Raw genomic sequence first — 23,270 nt, 5'->3', positions numbered from 1 at the left:
AAACAGGTACGATCCACATGGTTCAAACTACATTACATGTCGTGTAGCATAGAATTTTTCCTGAAACATTAACATTCACATCATGTATTAGTTAGTCTACTTGAATTATTAACACCCAACTATATAGTAATTCCACGACCTTCAACTATTTAAGGTCATGTCCATTGAAATATGTTACATGATCACTACTGTGTGTACGAAAATTGGTGGTGAGTATTGTGAGGAACTCCCCAAAATTTTAATATTATAATTATAATATAATATTCAATATAATATAATATTTAATATATAGTCAAAAGATAAGCAATTGGACACTAAATCAAAATTAATTAACATCAAAGTATTATCGTAAACTGTAAAAATTGATGATTAATACTGCAATTTGAAATGATTTTATTCAAATATGAGTCGTACCATAATTATAAAAATTAATGAAGGACTATACTGTAATTTAGAATTGAATTTTTTTTTTTTAAAAAAAAAGGCAAAAACCCCACATCAAAACCATCATTTGCCTCTATTATAGAGATTCCTAATAATAGGAATAGATAAATAAATAAATAATACAATAAATTTGACAGATCATTTACAAGTTTTTTCAGGTGCAATAAGTAAAGTTTGAAATAATATTGAACGCACATTAGGCTTGAATATCTCCACACTTTACAAATAAATAGATCAAAGAATGGAGTTGTATATTCACACAAAACACAGTAATTATCTTCTTTTTTTTTCCTTTTCAGACAGTGTCTCATTTTAACCAACCTTTACACTCTTTCACAAGTATGTATACGTAGTCTATATATGATTTGCTTCTTCTCATTTCTATACATATGTAAGTGATCTTTGAACAAGAGATATTCTGGAAGCATCCCCACCAATTTCCTCGAAAACAACCAACAAATTCTGTGTCGGCTTCAACCATGACCGAGGGATGTGATACCTGAGAAACCCGAGTGAAAGAACTGCGAGAAAACAACTGAAAACGATACAACGTATTATGCATATGTACGAAGAAAGTGTTTACCATCTTTGCGTCGGTTTTCCACATCCGTATTGGCACTTAGGCTGTCTATATGTTCCTGCATAGCTGCAGCCGTTGCAAGTGCCTGTAGCAGAAGCAGTCCAATATCTTCCGATGCTCTGTCCATTGATCCACACTTGACCTTTGCCCATAGAACTTAGGTCCAATGCCAATGGCTCGTTTCCTAATGGTGCGTTGAAATAAGTCTGCAAGAAAGGTGCCAATCTTATATATAATGCTCGAGACAACTGAAATCATGAAGCAGAACATGTAGCTTCAAGTTTTGTACTTCATTCCCTTTTTAATTATCATATCCAAACGCAAAAGTGAGTGCTTTGGTATCCGACTTGCCTTAATTTTTAGGCAAATGTCCCTAAGAAGGTCGACGTAGCCACTTGATCATGTGGTTCAAGTCATTAAATAATTACAGGTTATTTGGAAAATCTATAGTTTACAACAGTAATGGGTTCTTCTAAATTTATATCGTAGAGAAAACCAAATAACTAACATTATTTGTTGTTTAGCATTTTATTAGCTTTCTTCTTGTGAAATTCTAAATTCTAATGCTTGACTTAAGGCTAAAGCTAATATGAGTACCTTATACCAAGTCAGTGGCTGGTTGTTTGCGACCAAGGATTCTTGTATCCAATCAATGGATGAAACTTGCCCTGGTGAAGCTAAGTTCATGGCTTCTCCTTTCAGCCCAATCTGAATGCATAAACAAATTACATCCCCGTTTGCAAACTTAAATGTTCATTGAATAAATAGACGCGATAAAAAATGAAGAATAAATTACCTTGTATGACCATTTTTGTTGGGATAAATCCCACACTCCATGATCTAGTCCATGTATTGTAACTGGTCCCGAGATTCCAGTGCTCCAAGTTTCAAAATGATGGCCGTCGTTCTTTATATACAAAAGGGAGACACTCGTGTGAGTGTGAATCTGAATAAATAACTACAGGCAGCTAGGAAGTATATTCATGGTGGGGAAATTTTTTTAGAGCCAATGAATCAACAGTTGTTGAAGAAGGGGTCTTTAACAGAGATAATTTGTTTTCTAGGAAGAGAATCACACCCTGTGACTCTAATCCAAGAACAGGTGTCCTGAAAACCTGTAGCATTACTACCGGGTTGATTTCAGAAAGTGCAATGTTACAATATAAAAGATCAAGAAAACTAACTGGTAATCCAACTGCCACACTAAGCAACACAATCGTGTTCATTCCAGCGTGCAAGTTGACATAGCTTGAGAAAGTAACTCTCCAGTTTCCACGAGATCCATAGACTGAACCTGTAATGAGATATTATTTCAGCATATAGATACTGGCAAATTCTCAAATGTTATGTTTTCTGTTTTGCAAGAGTGTAAAATAATGTAACATTTACTGGAAAACAATGACCAAGTTCAGCAAATTCTAGGTCCATCTCCACTTATAGTAGAATGATCTGATTATCCTAGCGGTTGTTTTTAATTTCCATAACCAAAAAGAAGAAAAGTTCGTAGAACCTGAAGATTGTCCATTAATAAACACATGCAAGACATGGCCTGCAGAAGCCACAGTGAGAATCGGCTTCTGCCCTCCATGTAGAAAAGATTCAGTAGGACCAATGTTGATGCTGCAATGATTCAACTTGTATAAATAAATACATGAAATTAATGACAAAATTCAAGAGCCGTTGTCTTAGATTGTTTATTTAGTTATTTACCTGGTTGTGTACCATAAATAATCAGTAGCATCTCTAGTGACATTTAACTGCTCCAAGAGACCAAACACGGTGATTTTTGAATCAAAGTTAGTGGTGGACGTGTCTTCGCTGAACGTCTCCCACAAGAGCGTTTTAACATTTGTAGGCAACATTTGTGCTTGGGAAGTTCGAGCTGCAACCTAAATGGATTAAATCAAATTGTGAGAAGCAGAAGATGATAAGCAGGGAGGAATCCACAAGAACTTGAAAATTGTAACCAGAAAAAAAATACCAAAATGTGGAAGGGAACGTTTCAAGAAATCAATTGTAGCTTTACTTCTCTGCACAGGAAAATGCTTAGCTTACCTTGGCAGTGTTAAAAACAACGCTTCTGCAATTGGGAAGTATGCTGATTGACCAAGGTGGTAGGTCGTATTGCACGTTATTGAATTTCACCGTTACAGATGTCTCCGAGTGGTAATTTGATAGAAAAGCAGCACACTGGCCGGATTTTGAAGAAAATACATGTGCCTGAAGACAAAGCATCAAAAGTCCCAATAAAGAAAGAAGCAAAAAAATGATCTCATACCACAAAAGACCAAAACTACCAGAAAAATTAAGAAATATTTTCTTCGGTCCCGAATTGGATGCCACAAGTGTTCAAACTATTTAATTTTTCTACTTGGTTAACACTTAACATATTGGTTATTTGATTATTTCTTATTACAAATACTTTCAAGTGATAATACCTGTCATGTCGATTAATATAATTCAATTATTTAACAATAATTAGTTTGAAGTTCACAATTGAGCTCAATAGGTTAAGTTAGGACTATTGTATTTTCCAATGCCTCTTCCTTTAAATGAAATGCAAAGAATTACAATATCAAGCAATAACACAAACCTGCTCATAGTTTCCTAATTTAGTAATGGTAGGATCCGAAGCAATCAAGGCAGGCTCACATAGCTTTATGGCCTTGTGAAGCTCCTTTAAATGATCATATTTTGGCTGCCTAGGTAAGCCTGCCCAAATATCAGGGAACCAATTAGCTAGGATAAAGAGCATAATACAAAAGAAAAAACATGGGCTTGAACTACTTGTCCCTCACCATATTCATCAATTGGAGCATCATAGTCATAGCTGGTAGTGATGAAAGGACCTCCGGCAGTTCTTCCAAAATTTGTTCCTCCATGATACTGTCGGAAATAAACTAAGATGAGTTCATGAATGTCCTATAGCATATTAAAAACTACATATCTTTATACAGAATAAACCATTTAATATTGTTCCATAAGACCTGGCCAAATATTTGAATACTCGATCTAATCATTAACATTCCAAACAAAGGAAACTCAAATATAATAGATAAATATCTATCAAATCTATCCATATATTATATGCAAATCAGTAAAAGACTCCACACCCACTAAATCAGTACTGTTACAATGAACTATATCAAATTTTAGCAGTTATTGGAGAACCATGATTTTTTCATACTCTTTAATTGATGTGGATGTGATCTAAAGTTTTATTAGACTCCAAAATATTAAAAGCTTGAGTAAAAAGTCATGACTTGAGCAGCCAAGAGATGTTTACAAACCATGTAGTAGTTTACAAAGGAGCCTCCTTTCTGAATGAACCTAGCAACTGCAAATGCCAAATCTTCTACAGGACGATGATGAATAGGCCCACCAAAATCTTCAAACCTTGAGAAGGAACAGCAACAAAAAACATGGCGTTCATATGTCAGTCATAAAAAAAATGAGGGATGGGAGAACTTCAATTGTACCAGCCAGTCCAAGCCTCGGTCCATATTGTGGGCTTGTACGGTTTGTTCGGGGAAAAATAATCGCAGTATAAACCATTGCATGTGTTTATCTGTTACCAAAATTTGAAGGATCTCAACAAAACACAAATTACCACAATTACAAGAAATTTGATAGCATTGTTCAACTAAATGATTTAAATGAAATATGATGTCAATATTTTCTAGAATATACACAAAAAGAAAGAGTATTACCACCGGATCTGGGGCATCGTCCTCCTTGCACATAAGCCATGGAACCCCGGTGTTCAAGTCGACAGCCATCTTAGCTGCCCAAGTCATATATGCATGACCAGCAGCACCAAAATTCTTGCTCTCAAAACCATACTCGTTTTCGATCTACATCATTAACATCGAGCTCACAAGAATCAAGGACACTCATTCCAAATATTAGAACATATCATGGATTTAATCACTTGTGTGTTTTGAAATATGTAAGGTAAGTTCACAAAGTACATGTTCTGTTTAGTTTGTTGGTATAACTTTTTTTATTTTTTGACAAAAGTTTGATGGTATACATGACTTAACTTGTGTAATTAGGCATAACTTGTGTTTTCTCAAAAAAAGAAAAAAAAAATTTAACAAGAATGTTATATTTTTTTTACTGAACATACCTGGGAGAGAATGATAGGGCCACCTTGAGACTGAAACAATCTTTCATCCTTCATCATTTGGACAATTTTTTGAGTAAACCTTTGCATTGCCATCTTCAAGAAACCAAATTCAAATTTATCAATAATGTTAGAGCAAAACGAGAAAAATCTCAGAAAATGAAAATTTACTCCTGGTCAATGAACACTATGCACATACAGACCTTGAAAGGCCCATTGTCAGTTCTGAAGCTAATCCCTGGAACATACTTCAACCAAACTGGGAACCCACTGAAACCATAATATAAATAAAACAAAGAATAAATAAAGAGAGACAATAACAAAGAGTAGAAAAAATCTTAGTACATAGTGGGAAAAAAATCCCATTACCCAAATTTCCACTCCGCACAAACATAAGGCCCAATACGCAGATTTAGGTACAATCCTGCTCTCTGGACCAACTTCACAAATCCAACTAAATCACACCTTCCCTCAAAGTTATACTAAAAACCCACAAGAAACAGCTCATTAATTTCCAATTGAATGAATGAAACAGCAAGAAGTACAGTAAATAAGGTAGCATTGTCCAAGAAGGTAAGAAATTAAATTGAGTACAATGCCAGGTGAAGGTTCATGGAGGTCCCAAAACACATAGGTGTCTATTGCATCCAATCCTCCATCTTTAGCCTTCTGAATGAGCCCTTCCCACATCTGCATTATCAAGCCACTACTTTATCAAATCCCAGAGGGGGGGAAAAAAGGGACTTCAGAAGAAATCAAAATGAACAATTTCAAGAAAATGAAAATTTGTTTACATCGGGGGTGCTTCTTGGGTAATGAATGGAACCAGAAAAAAGAATTCTCTTCTGGCCATTGATGATAAGCGCCTTCCTGTCGTAGGTGACACTGCCAAACGAGAGACGAGCAGCAGAAAACAAAAGTATACAGAGCAAGAAAAAGCTCGGAGAAGCTGAGGTAGCTTCCATGTTCCCACCTTTTTTCTTTGATAGCATAAAGCTTCGATTTTTGTGAAGGAAATACAATGAAAATGGGAAATGTATGATTCACTGATCCATGCTTCAACAGCTAAGAAAAATTGGTACTTTTTAACTGCATGGCCAGAGACAAAAATTTTGAGGATTTGTGATTTTGTTCAGAGAGATAAAATAAATGTTTTAGTGTGCTTTTTTATGGAAATACATCTAACTTGATGGCTTTGTGTAGTTGATTTATTGCTTACATTCAATTGAATGTATTTTATTTTTATTTATATATTTTTCTCTTTTTGTCTAAGTTATTGGCTGCGGAGAGCGAGAGAATATCAAATCTAAGTGTATATTTAATCCAAGACAAAAATTTTCATGAAATTGTTCACGGAATAATTTTATAGCACAGATTGTTAATCTTGTTCATGATATGAGTATTATTTTTTATATAAAAATATTATTTTTCGCTATATATATAAATCAGATCGATGAATATGACCCTAGCTCGGTTTAGATCTCACAAAATCTTGCTCTTGAAAATGTTGTTGCCAACTTTATTTTCTTGGATGGGATTTGTGATGATGGCCTCTTGGTTGTCCCATATAATGCTTTCTTAGGTAATTGTACTTATTTTTGGTTAACTTTCTTGGATTGATCAAATATTTTTTTTCCCCTAGCCATATGAAAGTTATGTATTCTTTTCTTTTCTTTTCTTTTCTTTTTTTTTTCTTTTTTTTTTAATTGCGTTTCCAAAGTAAACTATCGAGGCTTTGGCTTTGAGACCCGTGTGAATTTGTGTAAATTATATTTTTATGTCTTAATTAAATCGATTTAGTTAACATGTAATTGTCACATTTTTAATGATATATAATTATATATAGAGTAGTTGATAAGTTTCAATACCCTAATGAATTATAATTTGAATTGGGAATTTACAATTCTGACCTACGTGTGTGTATATATAATTGTTTTACGAACAAATAAAAATTTTCAAATTATACTATATGTACATATTTGATTATACACATGATTACATCCTACCTCTGAATTTACAAAATTATTCCATATGCACTAACGAAAATGATAGTTTATAATTTCAAAATTAATGTATAATCGAATGTATGACCGAATGTATATGTATAACATTTTTTAAAATTTTATTAACCCAATCCTTTATTGCCATCAAGATGGACTGTCTTTTTGGTTTCGACAATTTTTTACGCTAGATAATTAAAATACAATTTAAAAAATAATTTATTATCTTTTAAGTTTTTGAGATCTCTTCTAAAATGTAAACTTCAGATGAATTAAACAAATAATAAAGTAAAAATTAACAGAACTATACTTAAATTCATTTAAATATCATTTTATTAAATAATATGATTTAAATACAAAAAATAAATAAAATGATTAATCTAATTAAAGTTTGGTTTTTCCAATCAATTCATTTTTGACATAACTTCAGTTTTAACATTATATCCAAAATTAAAAACTCACTTCGGCTCGGTTTAATTCTTGTTTTTTTCGATCTAACCAAAAATTCGAACACCTTAATGATGGTTTATTTTTGTCCAAGTTGGTCTCGATATAGTAATCAATTATGGTATGGAAATTAAGAAAAAATAATCAATCAAAAAATTACACGCATCGTAGTTTTATAGTAATCTTATCGTGTAGGGCCAGAAATAAGATGGGTCATGCAATGAAACGTCGATTTCTAAAGCCAATATAACCCATAAATACAGCGTTTATTTCCCAAAATATACATGAAAACTTGTTCACGAAAAAGGTCAATTTTGAATTCAAAACTTGTGAAATAATCACACTTTTTTTAGTAAAGGATCACTTAATAACTAATAACTAGTCTATAACAACATACCGATATAGCATTTTTAAAATAGTGATTAATAAATCCGAATAATCACTTGGAAGCTTAAAAATAATAATCTCTTGAAAGTAAAACTAAAAACTTCAAAAAAAAATTATTATTTATAGAAAAGAATTCGATTACGAAACCTAAGATGGTGATGATCCTACGCGTCACTCACGGATTCCGCCACTAGACTATTTATTTCATCATAATATATCATATATAGTAATATTGGGCTTATCATGATAAATTACTTACCAAAAATTTCAAAATTAATAAAAATATAAAACAAAGATTGTTTTTGTCTTTTAGATGTATAATTATTTGTTTCATAATAATGGACCAAAAACGGTCTAAATCAATTAATTCATGAGGCCAATTATTTTCATGCAAGATTAAGAGCAATACCCACTCTGTCGGCCAACAGTGTCCTATCAATGCGATAAAGAATATCATAGTTAATATATATATATATATATATATTAGCTATAATTTAATTTCAATTCAATTATTTTAGTGGCCATGCAATTATATAATCAAGCCGGCCCCCAATTACGTTTAAGTTATGAATTTTGGAAGAAAATGATTTGAATTTTTATTATTTACGTTTTATTATTATTTAAATATTATATATGGTTTGAGAATCGAGTATATGCCCATAAATCCATGCTGATAAAATGCAATAATACACCATAATAGTTAAGAGCAATGCTACATGTACAACGAATTTTGTGCAACAAATCTTACAACACATGCAAAAATTAAATATATTAAAATCTTACGATAAATTGAATACAACATTTCGCGATACAATAACAAATCTCACGATATAATTGTTGTATATATCATTGTACACGATATTTGTTGTACCTTTAGCATTATCCAATAGTTAATACTGGATACTGGTCGTGAGCGAGTAGGTTATAATCATTTTTATTAGACCACTCACGGAGGGAAAAAAAATTAGAAATTACAGTGTGTTTTTGTAAATATTTATTTTAAATACTTCTAACCTTCCAAGTTTATATATAGTAAAAAACATATAATTTCATCTGGACAAGTATTTACAAAAATGTTTTAAAATTTTTGTATAAAAATTTTTAAAAATTATTTTAATAATAAATATATGATGTACATACAAATATGTTATAAAAATATTTAAATATTTCAAAAACAACGTTGTTTTGATTTTCATCATACATTTCATTTTAAAAATATTCTCAATTATTCTTTAAAAATTATAGTCGATAAACACTTTTTTTAAAATATTTTTCAAAAATAGTTTGCAAAAAATTTATCCGAATAGACAGCTTAAATTTTTCACTTATAAAATATTTAAAAATACATATACAAAACTGCAAACATTAGCTTTAAATGTGTTTTCTTGCTCTGATTCCTATAGTCACGAGTGAGAAATGCGGCAATACAATTTAACGTAGGCGAGGTACCACGTGAAATTTTAAAATTCACTTCAACCCCCAAAAACTTAAATGCGGAGAATGAAAATCCACAACTTATATTATAAATAAAGAAATAGGATGAATGTGACATGTATTTACAACTTATATTATAAATAAATAAATAAATAAATAAATAAATAGGATGAATGTGACATATATTTATATAATGAAATGAATTTTAAAAATTGATAAAATTAAGATGCCCCATGTGATGAAAGGGGTGCATGATTAAATGAGGAGTCCCTATCCCATTACCTTTTGTCCACACTAAACGTGATCCAGAATATTGTGGTGTGGGTTACGAACTTACGTATATATATATTATCCTATTCATAATCTGATAATCACACCCAAGGCATATTTTATTGTTTATCCAAACTTGATGTCACTATATATGTTACCAATTATATTATATAAATATTAAATTATTTCTGCGCGTAAATTGTTAGATCAAACTGCAGTGATTTCATCTAAATAAGTTTCTTTAAATTATTTGTCTGAACAATTGATTTTTTTTTTCCAAGACTGAAATAATAATATGTAAAATATGCTAATATAATATACTTGTAAAAACTTGTGTTTTAATTCTTTGTTTGTAGGAATTTTTGTAAAAGTTAGCTGGCTGGATATGAGGATATAACAGGAAATTTGTAAAAGATTAACGCCGTTAGACGGCAAGAAACGGCGAGGGCATTTATTTTATCTTTTATAAAAAGGTCACAAATCACAATGCAATTCAATGAGTGTGTATACAATAAATACAAACGAGCGTCAAACTATATTTTATAAAAATTATAGAGATGATCGATAATTTTCAAAATTATGACGCATAAGCAGTTATTTTTTATATATATTTATTTCTAAATTTATACGTAGAATTTATATTTTATATAAAATTGATAGTATTTAGTTATGTTAAATTCAGACAAATTTCTATCCCCATTATATCTATACAATAAAATAAAGTATATAGAACACACATGGTGATACGATATGGACCACAACGAAACCATGATATAATTTACAGAACGAAAATCAACCAATTCAAATAAAAATAGAGTTAAATTTTTTTTATACAAATTAAAAAATACATGTATTTAATAGACAAAAATTATAGATATATTCTTGCAACTCTTCATATAATTGTTGTTGTTGTTATTTTTTGTAATTCGAGCATTTCTTTATTTTATTTTGCTTGAATTTGAGCTTCTAATAATTTAATATAAAAAAATATAGATATTAATGTGCATATAATGATTGGCATTTATTAATCTTTGAAAAGAAGCAACAACTGTGATTAATGAAGAGTTTCTTTTCTAACTCAATCATCACCATAACCACGGTCCACGATGGCATTTTATTGTGGCGTAAAAAATAAGTAAAATAGCATCGGGTCAGTGACCCATTTAAAATTATAATGGGCTTCAACAAGGCCCAAACCAAATAATCGGCCTATCAAGTTTCTAATGGGCCTAATATTCTCCCTAGTGGCAAAATTTGTATTTCTAGTCCTGTGTTAAAAAAGTGCGTTAGACCCACTGTCATTAAAAAAATAAGCGAATATTAAGCTCACATGGACATAAGTACCTTGGTAAAGTCGGAGCTGACATAGAAAGATATTTCTCGACGTTTCGAGTTCGATCCTCATGTACGATCTTTGTGTGAAGCATATATATTTCCTACTAAAAATATTGTGAAATATGCTCTGAGAATTGATTATATTACTCCACATTCAAATCAATGTCGATCACACACATCACTCGATTTAACCTCCGCATAAACCAATAACCCTATAACTCATTTGAAAACGAGTATTAAAAACTTCTATCTATGAGCGAGTATTAAATCATGCCATCATGCATACTCGTATTCTTTTATTCGATTCTGACAGCTAAATCACATTATATTTTAAAATCAAATTAATATACTCATCCCCTTATTTTATTCCATTCTATCACATTATTATTTTATAACCATATATACTCACATTCTTTACATTCTTTTCATCGGCCATAAAATTTAGCTCTTAAAACTACTAATATACATTTCTTTAAATTCTACCATTTATTTTCGTCTCTTCTACGGACAAACATAACATGTACTTAACACATACGTTCGATGAAAAAAAATATGTACAATGTTGAAACAAATGATTATAGACATCAACGAAATCACACTCTCAAAAACCATAGAAGTCCAAATAAGTACAACCAAAGACACACAAACTCTCAACCATCTCAAACATATAAAAACCTCAAACCTTATTGTAATTATGATATTCAACCAAACCTTAACCGGAAAAGCATCACATACTAAAGTTCTTGAACCCGATCGAAATTTATTACATATATATATAAACTAGCTAGCTAGCTAATTAATGAGTGTGATGGCCGCCGGGGAGTTTCTCCTTGATCTTCTCGAAGACGCCCTTTTTCTCGTACTCCGACGACGGCGTGGTGGTGGACGCCTTGCTCTCCGCCGTGGTGGTGGCTGCTGCAGTGCTGCTGCTGTGTGCGGCCTCATCCTTGTTTTTCCCTACGCTCAGTTTCTCCTTTATTTTCTCCTTCAGTCCTTTCTTCTTCCTCCTCCCACCTGCTCCATCATCCTCCGACTATATATACATATATTAAACAAGGATACAAATCAATATCACATTTCATGTATTAGAGACCTCACTTCCCGTGTAATTTAAAAACGTTTTTAGTCTTTTATAAATCAGAAATTAATCTTAAAATGTTATTGAAAATTATTTTTTAAAATATTCTCTAAATATATTTTTTTAAAAAAAACTTGAGGGGTATCAAGCATTACACGTGATTTTAAATGTTTTTAAAATAGAAATATAAAATGAAAAGATGAACAAAGTATGTTAAAATGTTTTCACAAAATATTAACTAAATACATATTAATTCTTGAAACAACTTTCAAAACATTTTATAATTGTTTTAAAAAAAACACACAATGTTCCAAGAATTTTACGGGCAGAAAAAAATAAAAAAAATAAACTATAGAGTGCTGACCGAGCTAGAGCTCGAACCCGAGGACCGCTTGATTTCCTCGTGCTGCGGCGGCTGCTGCTGGATCATCGGCGGCGGCGGCGACTCCGGCTCATCCGTCGGAGCCTCGAGACCACCACCACCACCACCACCGGCGGTCACCGGTTCGGGAACGGGGTGGGAGGTGACGACGCCCTTCAAATGCATGGGGTTCCCGTATTCATCGGTCAGCGTAACAGGTTTACTGTTCTGATCCACAAGCTCAATGGGATTCCCATGCTCATCTCTCAAATCCGCCATCGACTCGCAGATTTCACTCTAAATTAATCTTCTAATTAATAATCTAGTAATGGAATATATATATATATATACGTTACTTGAATATCACAAAGGTTCAAGGATGAGAATATATTTTGTTTATATAAAATAAAAAAAAGTGACCCACCGATTGATATATAATGAATGAATTAAGATGCTAATAATATTATGTGTTGGTGTTCGTCTTTAAATGGGTATTATTTTAGATTTGAAGACGGTGGAGGAAGATGCATGCATGGCGTTTGGGTTTTCACACGTGTACAAGAATTTAACACGTGTGTTTGAGTGAGGATGTATGTGTGTCTTTTATTACGGCGATCATTATCCTTTGACATTAGTGTCTGCTCTTTTTTTTCTTTTTTTTTTTTTTTCTTTTTCAGTGTTTTGGATCTTTATCATCATTCTACCATTTTTCAAAGATTAATTAATTGATAATTAATTCATTCTTGGAAGGAAACAAGTACTATTATTAGTCGTGGATGGATGGAGTGGAGTCAAACCATTTCATTAAAAGTACGAAATTTATTATTGTTTTTTAAGTAAATTTATTTAAAATCTTTACTATTTTATAAGAGTAATGCTAGATGTATACCTCGGTGTACACCTTGGTTTACACTCTTTTTTATTAATTATAAAATTTTTCTTGATCAACTAGATATTTATTTCTTATCATGGATATTTTGCAATTAATGAGGGAAATTAGAAAAATTTTAAATAAGGATGTAAACCAAGGTGTATACTACAAGCTGTACATCTAGCATTTTTCATTTTATAAAACATGGACCTACTAGAAAAACCAATTTTGATGTCATGATGTAACAAGGGAAAATTCCAAAAATAGTGTTGCTACTAATCAACTATATTTGGGGGATAAATTTGAAATTTAAAAATGGAAAAAAAACGTCCAACCTAAAAATGCAAAACCAACCTAGCAGATTAATTTAAATTTTGAAATTTAAAATTTAAATAAAATATGATAGTGGAAGTTTGTAAACGTGTTTAGCGGGTTATGCGAATAGTGGTGATTTATTTCATTCCAAATCACAACTAAATTCACATACGCAAGATGTGTGATTCTATGACTAGTAGTAAAAGAATGGGCGCGATTGGTTGGGTTGGTAGTTTTTTAAAAAATAAATTTTATAAATTAAAGAAATACGTATTTAAGAATTAGTTAAATTGAAAGGAATTTTGTAAATTAAAGAGAATAAAAAAACTAAAATTATTTAAAAATATATATATAATGTCTTGATAAAATAGGATAGAAGGAAATAAACTGAGAAGAGTCGAGTGGTGGGGGTGCCGACTGCCGACTGCCGGGGGTGGTCACATTCACTATATTCTTTGGTTCTCTCTCTAAATATGAGAAAAAATTATGCATTGAAAAGATTTAGTATACTGTAATTTGCATCATGATATTTGTACTCTATTTTGAAATACACATATTCTTAACTTTCAAGTCATCTGTAACTCATTTACCTCATCGCTTTATTTTAGCCTAACCTTTTTTTTAAAAAAAAACTTTTATTTTATCCTAAGTTTTACACCAAATATAAAACGTTTTTCGACAATTAATTTACGTCTTACTCCAAACGAAATATCATCAAAATATTTCATGTAGTTTCATTTACAAAAATTAATTTATTCCACTAAAATCTTAAAAAAATTATTAATATATATCAGTATATTAATATTAAATTAATTTTTAATGAACTAATACATTAATTACGTGAGTAAAATAATATATATTATTTTATTTACATATTTATCATTGTATCAGTATTTATTTATATGTTAAATAAGTAGATTATATAAAAAATTCAATCTAATTAACTTAATTAAAATTTAAAGCATAAGATATAATTATTTATTTGTGTAAAAGATATGCATATATAATATGTCATTCCTCGAAATGAATAAAATAACAATTTGACTAATTTAAACAACTTTGGTCTTGAGAAATGAGAAGTAAGGTATGGATGGACAAGTACAACCAGAACTCAGAATGCTAAGAAAAAAAATTCAAAAAAACATTAGTGCAGCAAAATATGGCTGTACATGTATAAATCTGATAACAAGGCTTTACAAAACACATAAAAAGAATGGTCCAAGAGGATACAAACCCGTTGTATATGTATGTTAACAATCTGAATTCTTCAACTACAAGGCCATAACCAGAATAAACGCCGTACAAACGTGACAAAATACAACTACAATTCAATCCTTTTTCATATGTATTATGATGCTCTCTAATCGCTTTTTATGGTGTGTCTGCTGCACCTACACTACTACAATGCGGTTCGTCCCGATGATCAAGCTGATAACCCGCACCACATTTCCTTCATAGACAAATCTTCTGTAACCAACAGAAATTGTCAAATCTGAGACTACAAAACATAAAAGGAAACACATCTCAAATAGAGAATTCGATTGCAAGAATGTTGTTATACCGCAGTTAGTAACAACTGATCTGGAATCTAAATCTTTAAAGAAAATATGTATATAAGCCACTGTAAGAGATGGATACATACTTTTTTAGCTCAATTCTTGCTCGATCTTGACCAGAAAGAACCCTTTATCTTAGGGGAATCATTCTCAGACAATGATATGCCACCCTTTGAGCCAAATGAGAAGTGACGGCTGAAGAAAGACTTTCCTAGCGAGCTTCTCATGTTGGTACTTGAGCTTGTCTTGAGAAACCTTCCCTCTGCACCACTACTTTTATTATAAGCACGCATGACATCTCGCTTTGGACTACTACCAGCAAGACACTTTCTTGAAAGTTTTTGAGCCTTCAACTCCAACGAGGTTTTTAATGCATTTTCAAAAATCTTCAAAGTCTGTTTCTCCCCAAGAGTACACACCGGGCAAATTGGATCAAACTTGTGGATTTCAGGAGTCATACAATCCAAGCATTCAGCATGGTAAACATGTTCGCAGGTTAAGACAGATACAACAGTTAGTTCATTTGTCGATATTAATTTTTGGTTGTTCCACCCCCACGCAGATCTCTCTGTTAAAAGCCTAGCACAAATACCACATGTTTGAAGATCAAAAGAAGGAAATTTTGAATTTCGTCCACTGGATCTAGTAACTTTTTCCAAACCGAAGCTCGACGTTTCACTATCAAAAGACCACCTTTCTCTTCGAGATTTCATGAGCTCAGAGGAGGCAGGGATTGACACACTGTCTGAAGATCCATCACTGGATCCCCTGGTCGATTCATTGGCCAAAGGTGAAGGCTGAGGTGAAGGCATCTCTTCAGAAATTGAGAATGCTTGTTGCTTGCATTCTGGAATCCGTGTATCAGAAACTTCTTGTGACAAGTCATGTTCTGGAGAATCGTGATAACACCTTGAAGGAGTAGAGATTGGAGGATGCAGATGACTTTGGGAAGACAGCAACATTGTTGGTGGACATGAAACTGAAGGTGCTGAAGGGAATTCTGTTGACCCCTTCGACTGGACAGGAAAAAAGAACACAACACACTTTAGAAGACAACTTCTATACCACAAACCCATGCTTCACAAATTAATCAATTAATGCTCTCTACAAACCTCTACTGGCTTCTGTGAGATCGATTGATCTGCAAAACAACGAAAGAGATATCAAACACACAACATATAACATTTTTACATATCTACATAATAATTAATAAATAATTTAGGCTAGCCAATACATTTCTGGGCCTAGATCTGTAGTAATTAATAATTATAGTTGTCAAGCAAAAAATTCTTTCCCTCCTGCAAGAGCTGCTCTGATGCTTAGATCACATTAAAATATATGTACATAAACCTAGTCTGAGGGCTATTGGGCTGTATCCTGCAATTTAATGCTTAAGGGACCTTTTTTCTTCCTATTAGCTTATCTAATTATCTACTACATGCACCCATTTCTTCCACGCTTCGCTAGCTAAACATGATATGTTGATAACCACTACTTGATTTCAACCATGTGAAGATAATCAAATTATTATTTCTGGAAATAGCATTTCACCAATTTACATTCACGTCAACATATCATATATCCCATTAATTGAACAGAGTAACATCGAAATGAATACTTACCAGCTTTTTCTTTAGAAACAGTTGGAGCTTGGCATGCAAGTGACTGGGAACTCTTTAATGTACTACCCTCATCAGAAGCAAATGCAGTTCCACCAGTCCTAACATTTTTTACTTCCTGTTTGTCATTCTTACAACCTCCATCTTGGGAGCACATTGTAGATGCTTCTTCCCCGGTTACTCGTCCACGATTATCCCATCGGAAACTCCACGACGGTGAATGGCGGACCTGCCTCCATAAATGTTGATTAGGTGATCCATTTGTTACAGTTCCATTACTTTCTGTGACACTGGCAGGTCCATCGGTTCTAGTTACAACCTTTGCAGCAACACAACAAGCAGCTCCCATTCTTTTCCAAACAGACACCAAATGACTTATAGATTATTCACAACAGTTTTTCAGATCCATGACATCAACAAAAAGATCATGGTGGATATCAGCCAAACACACAATATCTGCAGCAATAAAGTACAACTCAATGAATGTCTTTTAACCAATAACAAATTCTACAAACCCAGACTTATCAATATACATTAGCACACTTAGTTTCCTCCTCAAAATAGAAAAAAAACCAAAAACAAACCGACAAGGATCAGGAGATGTGAAAACAATGGTGCATGTGTTAATCGCATCACAAAGGTCAAATTGGAAAAACAGAACAAGATATACTCCTCCAAAACATGGTTTTGACATGAGCACATACCACATTCGGTAAAGTAGTTTTGGCTTAATAATAAACCAACTTACGAATTAAATGATCAGATAAATCAGAATTTCGGTAATATTTTAAAGATTCATTTTTGCTGACAACGAACCCTTTCGTGACAGCTGAATGCTGTTCCCAGTCAATAAATGATGATGAATCTAAGTTACTGACAGATCAAGCAATGTTACCATTCACGCATCTCTGTGGCAAACAATAATCACGCCAAAAACGCGAAAATTAGATGAAAACTGAGGCAACAAACACTACACTCTATACAGTATTCAACGAAGTTGAAATTATACATGAACCAATTAACTTTACACCGGGGAACAAATCAATAATCCAAAAAAGGAAGAAATCGGAGTGCACATCTGACACCACAGAGATTCCAAATTGATTCCCAAACTCTTGAAATTACGCTCCAAATGCCGCGCCTATCAAACCCAAAATTGATCGCGATCTCCAAACCACACAATTTCCTCCCAATTCCAACAAACTTACGGAAAACATACACGTATATTTTCAATTAAATCAACAAAAAACAATGAATGAAACTTACGTGATCAAACCGCGAGGCAGAACCCTAAGGCGAAAGATGAGTGTAAAAGACCGATTCATTCACACAGACAAGACGGCCCTCGAATATGAGCTTATATATAGTATCCACTTCCCACAAGCAATCCGTATTCTTTTAAAGACAAAATAAAATAAAATAATAATAAATAAAAATTTATATAAAAATATAATTAAAATTGGGTTGGTGACGATTTATGTGACGGCGACAGTTGGCATTAATCGACACTGCCCACATTTACCGGAAAATGTGGTACTGATTTTAACGGAGTTAATTGACGGACACATATGTTTTTTTGATCCACAATGGAGGGTCTTGCATGTATTTGTAAAATAATAAGGAAGTAGTTATTCTTTTAGAAAGAAAAATGATCAATTAATCCTAGGATTGTGTTCTGTAATTTGGATTAGTTTGAAGAAAATGATTTGTATCTATCTCAAATATAATTAGAGCTCAACAATATTAATTTGATAACTTCAAGTGTGAATAAAGCAAGCAATCATATGCAATTTAGTAAAATACCTCGAAAAATTTACTCGATTTCTCTATGTTCATATGAAAATATAGTTGAATAAATGATGCAAATGAGGTCTTGGCCTAGTGGTCAAGACTGAGACTCGTGGTCTCAGGTTCGATTTGCGGGTAAATTTCTTAATTTATTTAGATAAATTTAGGTACTTTCTTAACTCGAAACAAAACACATCTTAAATAAACGACACCTTATTATTATTATTATTATTATTATTATTATTATTATTAATGTCAGCTGACGCAAATTCAGTTTGACGACACCTTATTATTATTATTATTATTATTATTATTAATGTCAGCTGACGCAAATTCAGTTTGGTTCTAATCCACGCCGCATCAATACATTTCGGACACATAAGGAACAAATTATAACCATATTTAATTCATTCTAAAAGTCACTCCAACGATTCCTTTAAAAACTCATTTATATTTCACAAAATTCATATCTGTATAGTTTTTTTTTAATGCGATTTCATAACAAGATATGTTGTTTTAGAATGCACAGTGTCCGGGGAAAAGAAACTGTGCAAATCATATAATTATGAGATATGAAATATGAAAGTTGAAGAGCCTCTAGATATATTCAGAATTCGTCCTTTCACATTCACTAAACTTTCATGACTTGGGGAAGTAGTATTCGGGCTTGACTCACTTGAGGTCGATTAAACACAAACTTTAAATTAGAAATATTTGTTTATCGTATAAATATATCATGATCAACTTCTATTAGATAAAAGCTTAATTATAAATTATCTAAGAAAATATAATAAAAACAACGAGCGTGGAACTATTGAATAAAAAAATTTAAGTTCATATGCTTTACTAGCAGTGTCTCTGTCTTAGTAGTTAGTAGTACTGCTAAAATATTAGTTCATATTACTTGCCAAAATATTTCCTCCATTAAAGTTAGCGATTGCACTTCAATGCAGATCAATTCCATGTGACTAAATTTTTTTGCCTCGTAATGTTTGTTCCATGAGTGGATCTGTAGATGGCACTGGAAAGTAAACTTCATCTATGATCTAAAGCAATATTTTTTATTATGCAGAGAAATACATTGTGAATGTATGAAGACAATTTGAACTTCTAGTCAATTTGGTTATGGAGTATCACATAATGTGTTCATATATTCTCTTCAATTCACTCGGCATTAGCCTCATCTCCTTTCCCGGATTCTGGCACAGAGACTACTTCAGATGAACGAAAACCCGAATCAGAATCTTTCACATCCTTGATCCCATTTTCACCTCCAAGAAGTCCAATCAAAACCTTCAAAGCTTTCATGGTTTCATCGTTCTTCAGCACTTGATCCTTCGCATTTGCAGGAGTCATCTTTGTCAGCACTTTGAGCCCATTTTGGCCTTGGTAAGTCTCCACCACTTCATTTTCCTCCAGTATTTGTATAACTTCTTTCTTAGTCTCTTCAAGACTTTCCTTTTTAAGTTTGTCACTTTCTTTCTTGTGCTCTAGGAACTCAATCAAGCCATGGAGGGCAACGTCAGGGTCGTCGCACTTCAACAACTGCTCCGCGACTTCGGCTGGAGTCACTTTGGTTTCCCCTATCAATCCCTCTGCCCCTGATAACAGGGGGTGATCCACGTCTCCAAGATAGTTGGTGGCAAGCATTTTGAAGCCGCGAGGCGTGCAGTATGACATGTGGATGTGCACGTCCATACGTCCAGGGCGTAACAGGGCAGCGTCTAGCTTGTCTATGTGGTTCGTGGTGAATATGATGATCCTTTCATCTCCACAGCTCGACCACAATCCATCTGTGAAATTCAGCAATCCTGACAAGGTAATCTGCAGTGTATAACACTAAGCATAAGCTAAAAGCAATAAAAAAAAAATCATAGTATGATTTAAAAAATGCACAATTTATTCACAAATTTCAAAGTGGAAGCTAGCCCGGAAAACTTGCCTTTGGTTCTTGAAGTTGATCATGATGAGAAAATCTTCTTTCAGGCTGCATCGTTTTCCTTTCGGACAGATCGATTGATGCATCGATATCCTCCACGACTAGTATGGATCGATTAGCAGTCCAAAGCAGCAATCTCCTAAGATCCGAATTGGACCTTAGATCAGCCAGTTCCAAGTCATAAACATCAAATTTCAGATAATTGGCAATTGCAGCAATCAAGCTCGATTTTCCAGTCCCCGGAGGCCCGAACAACAAGTACCCTCTTTTCCATGCCTTCCCAACTTTCCTGTAAAATTCTTTCCTCTTCACAAACCTTTCAAGATCATCAATTATCATGTTCTTCATATCATCATCCATTGCTAGAGTTTCCAAAGTTGCTGGATGATCAAGATTCACAGATTGCCATGGAGTTATAGGTGGGTAATGATGAAACCCGTCACTTTTCAAAGTGTGCAGTTTCAGGGTCCTTTTTTCTTGTTTTGCAACTTTGGATCTTTCCACAACATAAGGCAAGTACTCATCAAGAACCTCGTTTTTGTGCTTCTTGTGAAAGGTCAACTCCAAGAATTTGAATTCAACTTGCATGGTGGGATGATAGTCATCGTACCGAGCGCGACGAGTTTGATTTTGCTGATGGACTACTCTCCATTTCAGCCGGAACCCGCGAAACGTGTCGATCAGATCTTCGTTACCTCCCATTGAAACTTGGATGTTCTGCTCTTTCTCAGGGATCGATGCTTTGAATCTCTTGGTGGAGGGGTTGATTCTGGTGCCCAAGTAGATTTCTGCGGCGGTGAAAAGGTGGTTTTTCTCTATGCCGTCGAATTCCTCGATGGTTATGGTGATGTCATTGCTGAATCTGGCGAAGAAGTTGTGGAATTTGGTGACGAAATACTGGCTGAGCTCCGGCGGCACGACGTCTGTGGCCATTGATCGGACTAACATGGCGGTGGCCGCCACCGAGGCAGCCGTTGAGACCATTGTTTTTGTCGAAGGTAATTCCATCTTCGAAAACATTTGGGTTTCAAACTTGATTTTTTTTTTTTAAAGAATGATTTATGGGGAAATTTCTGATTAGCAGAATTCTTGAATTTAAGGAGGGGATTTGTATTATATAAGTTATATGAAATGAGATTTGAGTGCAATGGCCGATGGAGGATAGGTTGATTTTATAGTTTTGAAGTTCTATAAGATTGACATTTTTAAGACACAAAAATTGCCATGAAATTAAAGTCTTTTCATCACCTTTTTCTTATTTTATTTATTTTTGAAATATATATTTGTCAACAAGTACATTAATTGCGTTTGAGGAATCTTCCTTTAATTTTCCCATTCCTCCAATTGGTTTACTAACATCTCTTTGCACTCAATGCGTGTATACATGTACATCAAAAAATTTATGTTAATAAATTTTTATGTTATTTTTAGAACTCACGTCATAAATTAGATTTTCAAAAGTATAAAGTGATTAATCGAAAAACAAGGTTGTTTCTAATGACAAAAAAATATGATATCATATAAAATGACTAATTTATCTACTAATTTTGGTTTTTGTGGGAATTATGTTCTGATGTAATCGTAATTTCATATCAAATTTTACTAATTAATTGAAATTTAGTTAATTATAAGGTCTCTATTATAATAAGATATATATTAAGATATATATTAAGATAATTGTAATACACATATACATATTTTTTAAGACATTATAATATACATATTTTATTGACTCAAATATTGACCTCTAAATTCCACGCATTGGGACATTATTTGAACGAGACTCTTTCCGGGAAATTGGAAGTGGTCCATTATTGTACCGTGTTACATTAATAAATCCGATTATGCGTTAGATTACAAAGTATATTTGAAATTATAAATTTATCATAAACGCATTTTTTTAAAAAAATTTAAATAAAATATATTGGTAATTTGGTAATTTCAAATGCATTTTATAAGCCAATTTGTAATACTTAGGCCCCGTTTGGTTTCAAAAGTCAGGCCAAAAAAGCATTTTTTAAGTGTTTTTCAGTTAACAAGGTGTTTGATTGACCAAAAAAGTGCTTAAATAAGCATTTTTTTAAGTCAAAATTAAAGCTTTTTTAAAAGCCAAAAATTGCAGCTTTTAAAAACACTTATTTTAAAAAATCTCTACAAAATCCAAACGGACTCTTATTGTACACATATTATTTTTCTCCAATACCAATAACGGATAATTTCATCATACATTCACAAGCATTACTCCAATGATGTATTTAAGGGTGCAAATTTATCAATATTTATGGGATCCACTGAAAAAATATATAGACCTTACATCCATTAATAAATCTCAACCATTAAATCTGGGTTGATGATACATGTATGATCTCATTTACCATACATAACATACATTGAAGCTAAGTAATATTTTAGGAAAATACTATATGTATACGTTGGAATATACATTAAGTTACACATTCAATTTGAAATTACAAAAAGGTGATGATATTTACACTCCAAAAATTGATAATCACACTTCAATTTTGATATTTAATGTGTTTTGTTATAAAACTAACTTCTTTTAATTATTTCAGATTTTTACAAGACTAATTTGACCTTTTGATAAGTATACTTACGTTTCCAAAATGATTCACTATATATTTATCGGGGGTTATAGAATTTCTCAAAATTTTTTAGCAAAATTAATTTCTTGAAAAGATTTTGAAATACAATAAATTAAT

At 32.6% G+C, this 23,270-nt stretch overlaps 4 protein-coding genes across 6 annotated transcripts; all 4 read right to left on the bottom strand.

The window, feature by feature from the left end:
- Positions 1-548: 548 nt before the first annotated feature.
- LOC140880355 (beta-galactosidase 3-like) lies at positions 549-6,321 on the bottom strand. Its single transcript, XM_073284715.1, has 18 exons — positions 5,945-6,321; positions 5,745-5,840; positions 5,520-5,632; positions 5,354-5,420; positions 5,154-5,246; positions 4,735-4,878; positions 4,504-4,592; positions 4,315-4,420; positions 3,823-3,910; positions 3,618-3,736; positions 3,080-3,244; positions 2,735-2,913; positions 2,535-2,644; positions 2,209-2,318; positions 1,821-1,931; positions 1,622-1,732; positions 1,028-1,230; positions 549-943 (listed from the first exon to the last, which is right to left on the bottom strand). The coding sequence occupies exons 1-18, from the start codon at positions 6,140-6,142 to the stop codon at positions 826-828; spliced, it is 2,220 nt and encodes a 739-aa protein (XP_073140816.1). The 5' UTR covers positions 6,143-6,321; the 3' UTR covers positions 549-825.
- Positions 6,322-11,631: 5,310 nt separating this feature from the next.
- On the bottom strand, positions 11,632-12,741 carry LOC140885336 (uncharacterized). The gene is made up of 2 exons (XM_073292302.1): positions 12,466-12,741; positions 11,632-12,056 (listed from the first exon to the last, which is right to left on the bottom strand). The coding sequence occupies exons 1-2, from the start codon at positions 12,739-12,741 to the stop codon at positions 11,820-11,822; spliced, it is 513 nt and encodes a 170-aa protein (XP_073148403.1). The 3' UTR covers positions 11,632-11,819.
- A 2,001-nt stretch (positions 12,742-14,742) lies between these two features.
- LOC140882014 (uncharacterized) lies at positions 14,743-18,179 on the bottom strand. 3 transcript variants are annotated; one of them, XM_073287726.1, is made up of 5 exons: positions 18,090-18,179; positions 16,827-17,279; positions 16,317-16,345; positions 15,291-16,220; positions 14,743-15,146 (listed from the first exon to the last, which is right to left on the bottom strand). In XM_073287726.1, the coding sequence occupies exons 2-4, from the start codon at positions 17,170-17,172 to the stop codon at positions 15,300-15,302; spliced, it is 1,296 nt and encodes a 431-aa protein (XP_073143827.1). In that variant the 5' UTR covers positions 17,173-17,279; positions 18,090-18,179; the 3' UTR covers positions 14,743-15,146; positions 15,291-15,299. The 3 variants fall into 3 exon arrangements, with proteins under 3 accessions (XP_073143827.1, XP_073143828.1, XP_073143825.1); XM_073287727.1 differs by having other exon boundaries at positions 14,743-15,112; XM_073287724.1 differs by having other exon boundaries at positions 14,745-15,115.
- A 1,336-nt stretch (positions 18,180-19,515) lies between these two features.
- Positions 19,516-21,718, bottom strand: LOC140882304 (AAA-ATPase At3g50940-like). The gene is made up of 2 exons (XM_073288239.1): positions 20,554-21,718; positions 19,516-20,435 (listed from the first exon to the last, which is right to left on the bottom strand). The coding sequence occupies exons 1-2, from the start codon at positions 21,568-21,570 to the stop codon at positions 19,776-19,778; spliced, it is 1,677 nt and encodes a 558-aa protein (XP_073144340.1). The 5' UTR covers positions 21,571-21,718; the 3' UTR covers positions 19,516-19,775.
- Between the last annotated feature and the right edge of the window lie 1,552 nt (positions 21,719-23,270).

Source organism: Henckelia pumila, chromosome 2 (genome assembly GCF_033568475.1).
Source record: "Henckelia pumila isolate YLH828 chromosome 2, ASM3356847v2, whole genome shotgun sequence".
In the NCBI taxonomy this organism is placed as follows: domain Eukaryota; kingdom Viridiplantae; phylum Streptophyta; class Magnoliopsida; order Lamiales; family Gesneriaceae; genus Henckelia; species Henckelia pumila.
Note: the sequence above shows the minus strand (reverse complement) of the source record. Positions and strands in the feature narration are given on the sequence as shown.

Bases quoted from the DNA above. Each gene is read 5' to 3' on its own strand.
- LOC140880355 (XM_073284715.1), bottom strand. From the start codon at position 6,142: ATGCTATCAAAGAAAAAAGGTGGGAACATGGAAGCTACCTCAGCTTCT. The intron at 3,245-3,617 runs GTTTGTGTTATT...CTTTGTCTTCAG, and splicing joins AATTAGGAAACTATGAGCAG to GCACATGTATTTTCTTCAAA. The intron at 1,932-2,208 runs GTTAGTTTTCTT...TTGTATATAAAG, and splicing joins GTGTGGCAGTTGGATTACCA to AACGACGGCCATCATTTTGA.
- LOC140885336 (XM_073292302.1), bottom strand. From the start codon at position 12,741: ATGGCGGATTTGAGAGATGAGCATGGGAATCCCATTGAGCTTGTGGAT. The intron at 12,057-12,465 runs GTCAGCACTCTA...ATGTATATATAG, and splicing joins CGGGTTCGAGCTCTAGCTCG to TCGGAGGATGATGGAGCAGG.
- LOC140882014 (XM_073287726.1), bottom strand. From the start codon at position 17,172: ATGGGAGCTGCTTGTTGTGTTGCTGCAAAGGTTGTAACTAGAACCGAT. The intron at 16,346-16,826 runs GTAAGTATTCAT...GTTGTTTTGCAG, and splicing joins TGTTTCTAAAGAAAAAGCTG to ATCAATCGATCTCACAGAAG. The intron at 16,221-16,316 runs GTTTGTAGAGAG...TTTCCTGTCCAG, and splicing joins TCTCACAGAAGCCAGTAGAG to TCGAAGGGGTCAACAGAATT.
- LOC140882304 (XM_073288239.1), bottom strand. From the start codon at position 21,570: ATGTTTTCGAAGATGGAATTACCTTCGACAAAAACAATGGTCTCAACG. The intron at 20,436-20,553 runs GCAAGTTTTCCG...TATACACTGCAG, and splicing joins ATCAACTTCAAGAACCAAAG to ATTACCTTGTCAGGATTGCT.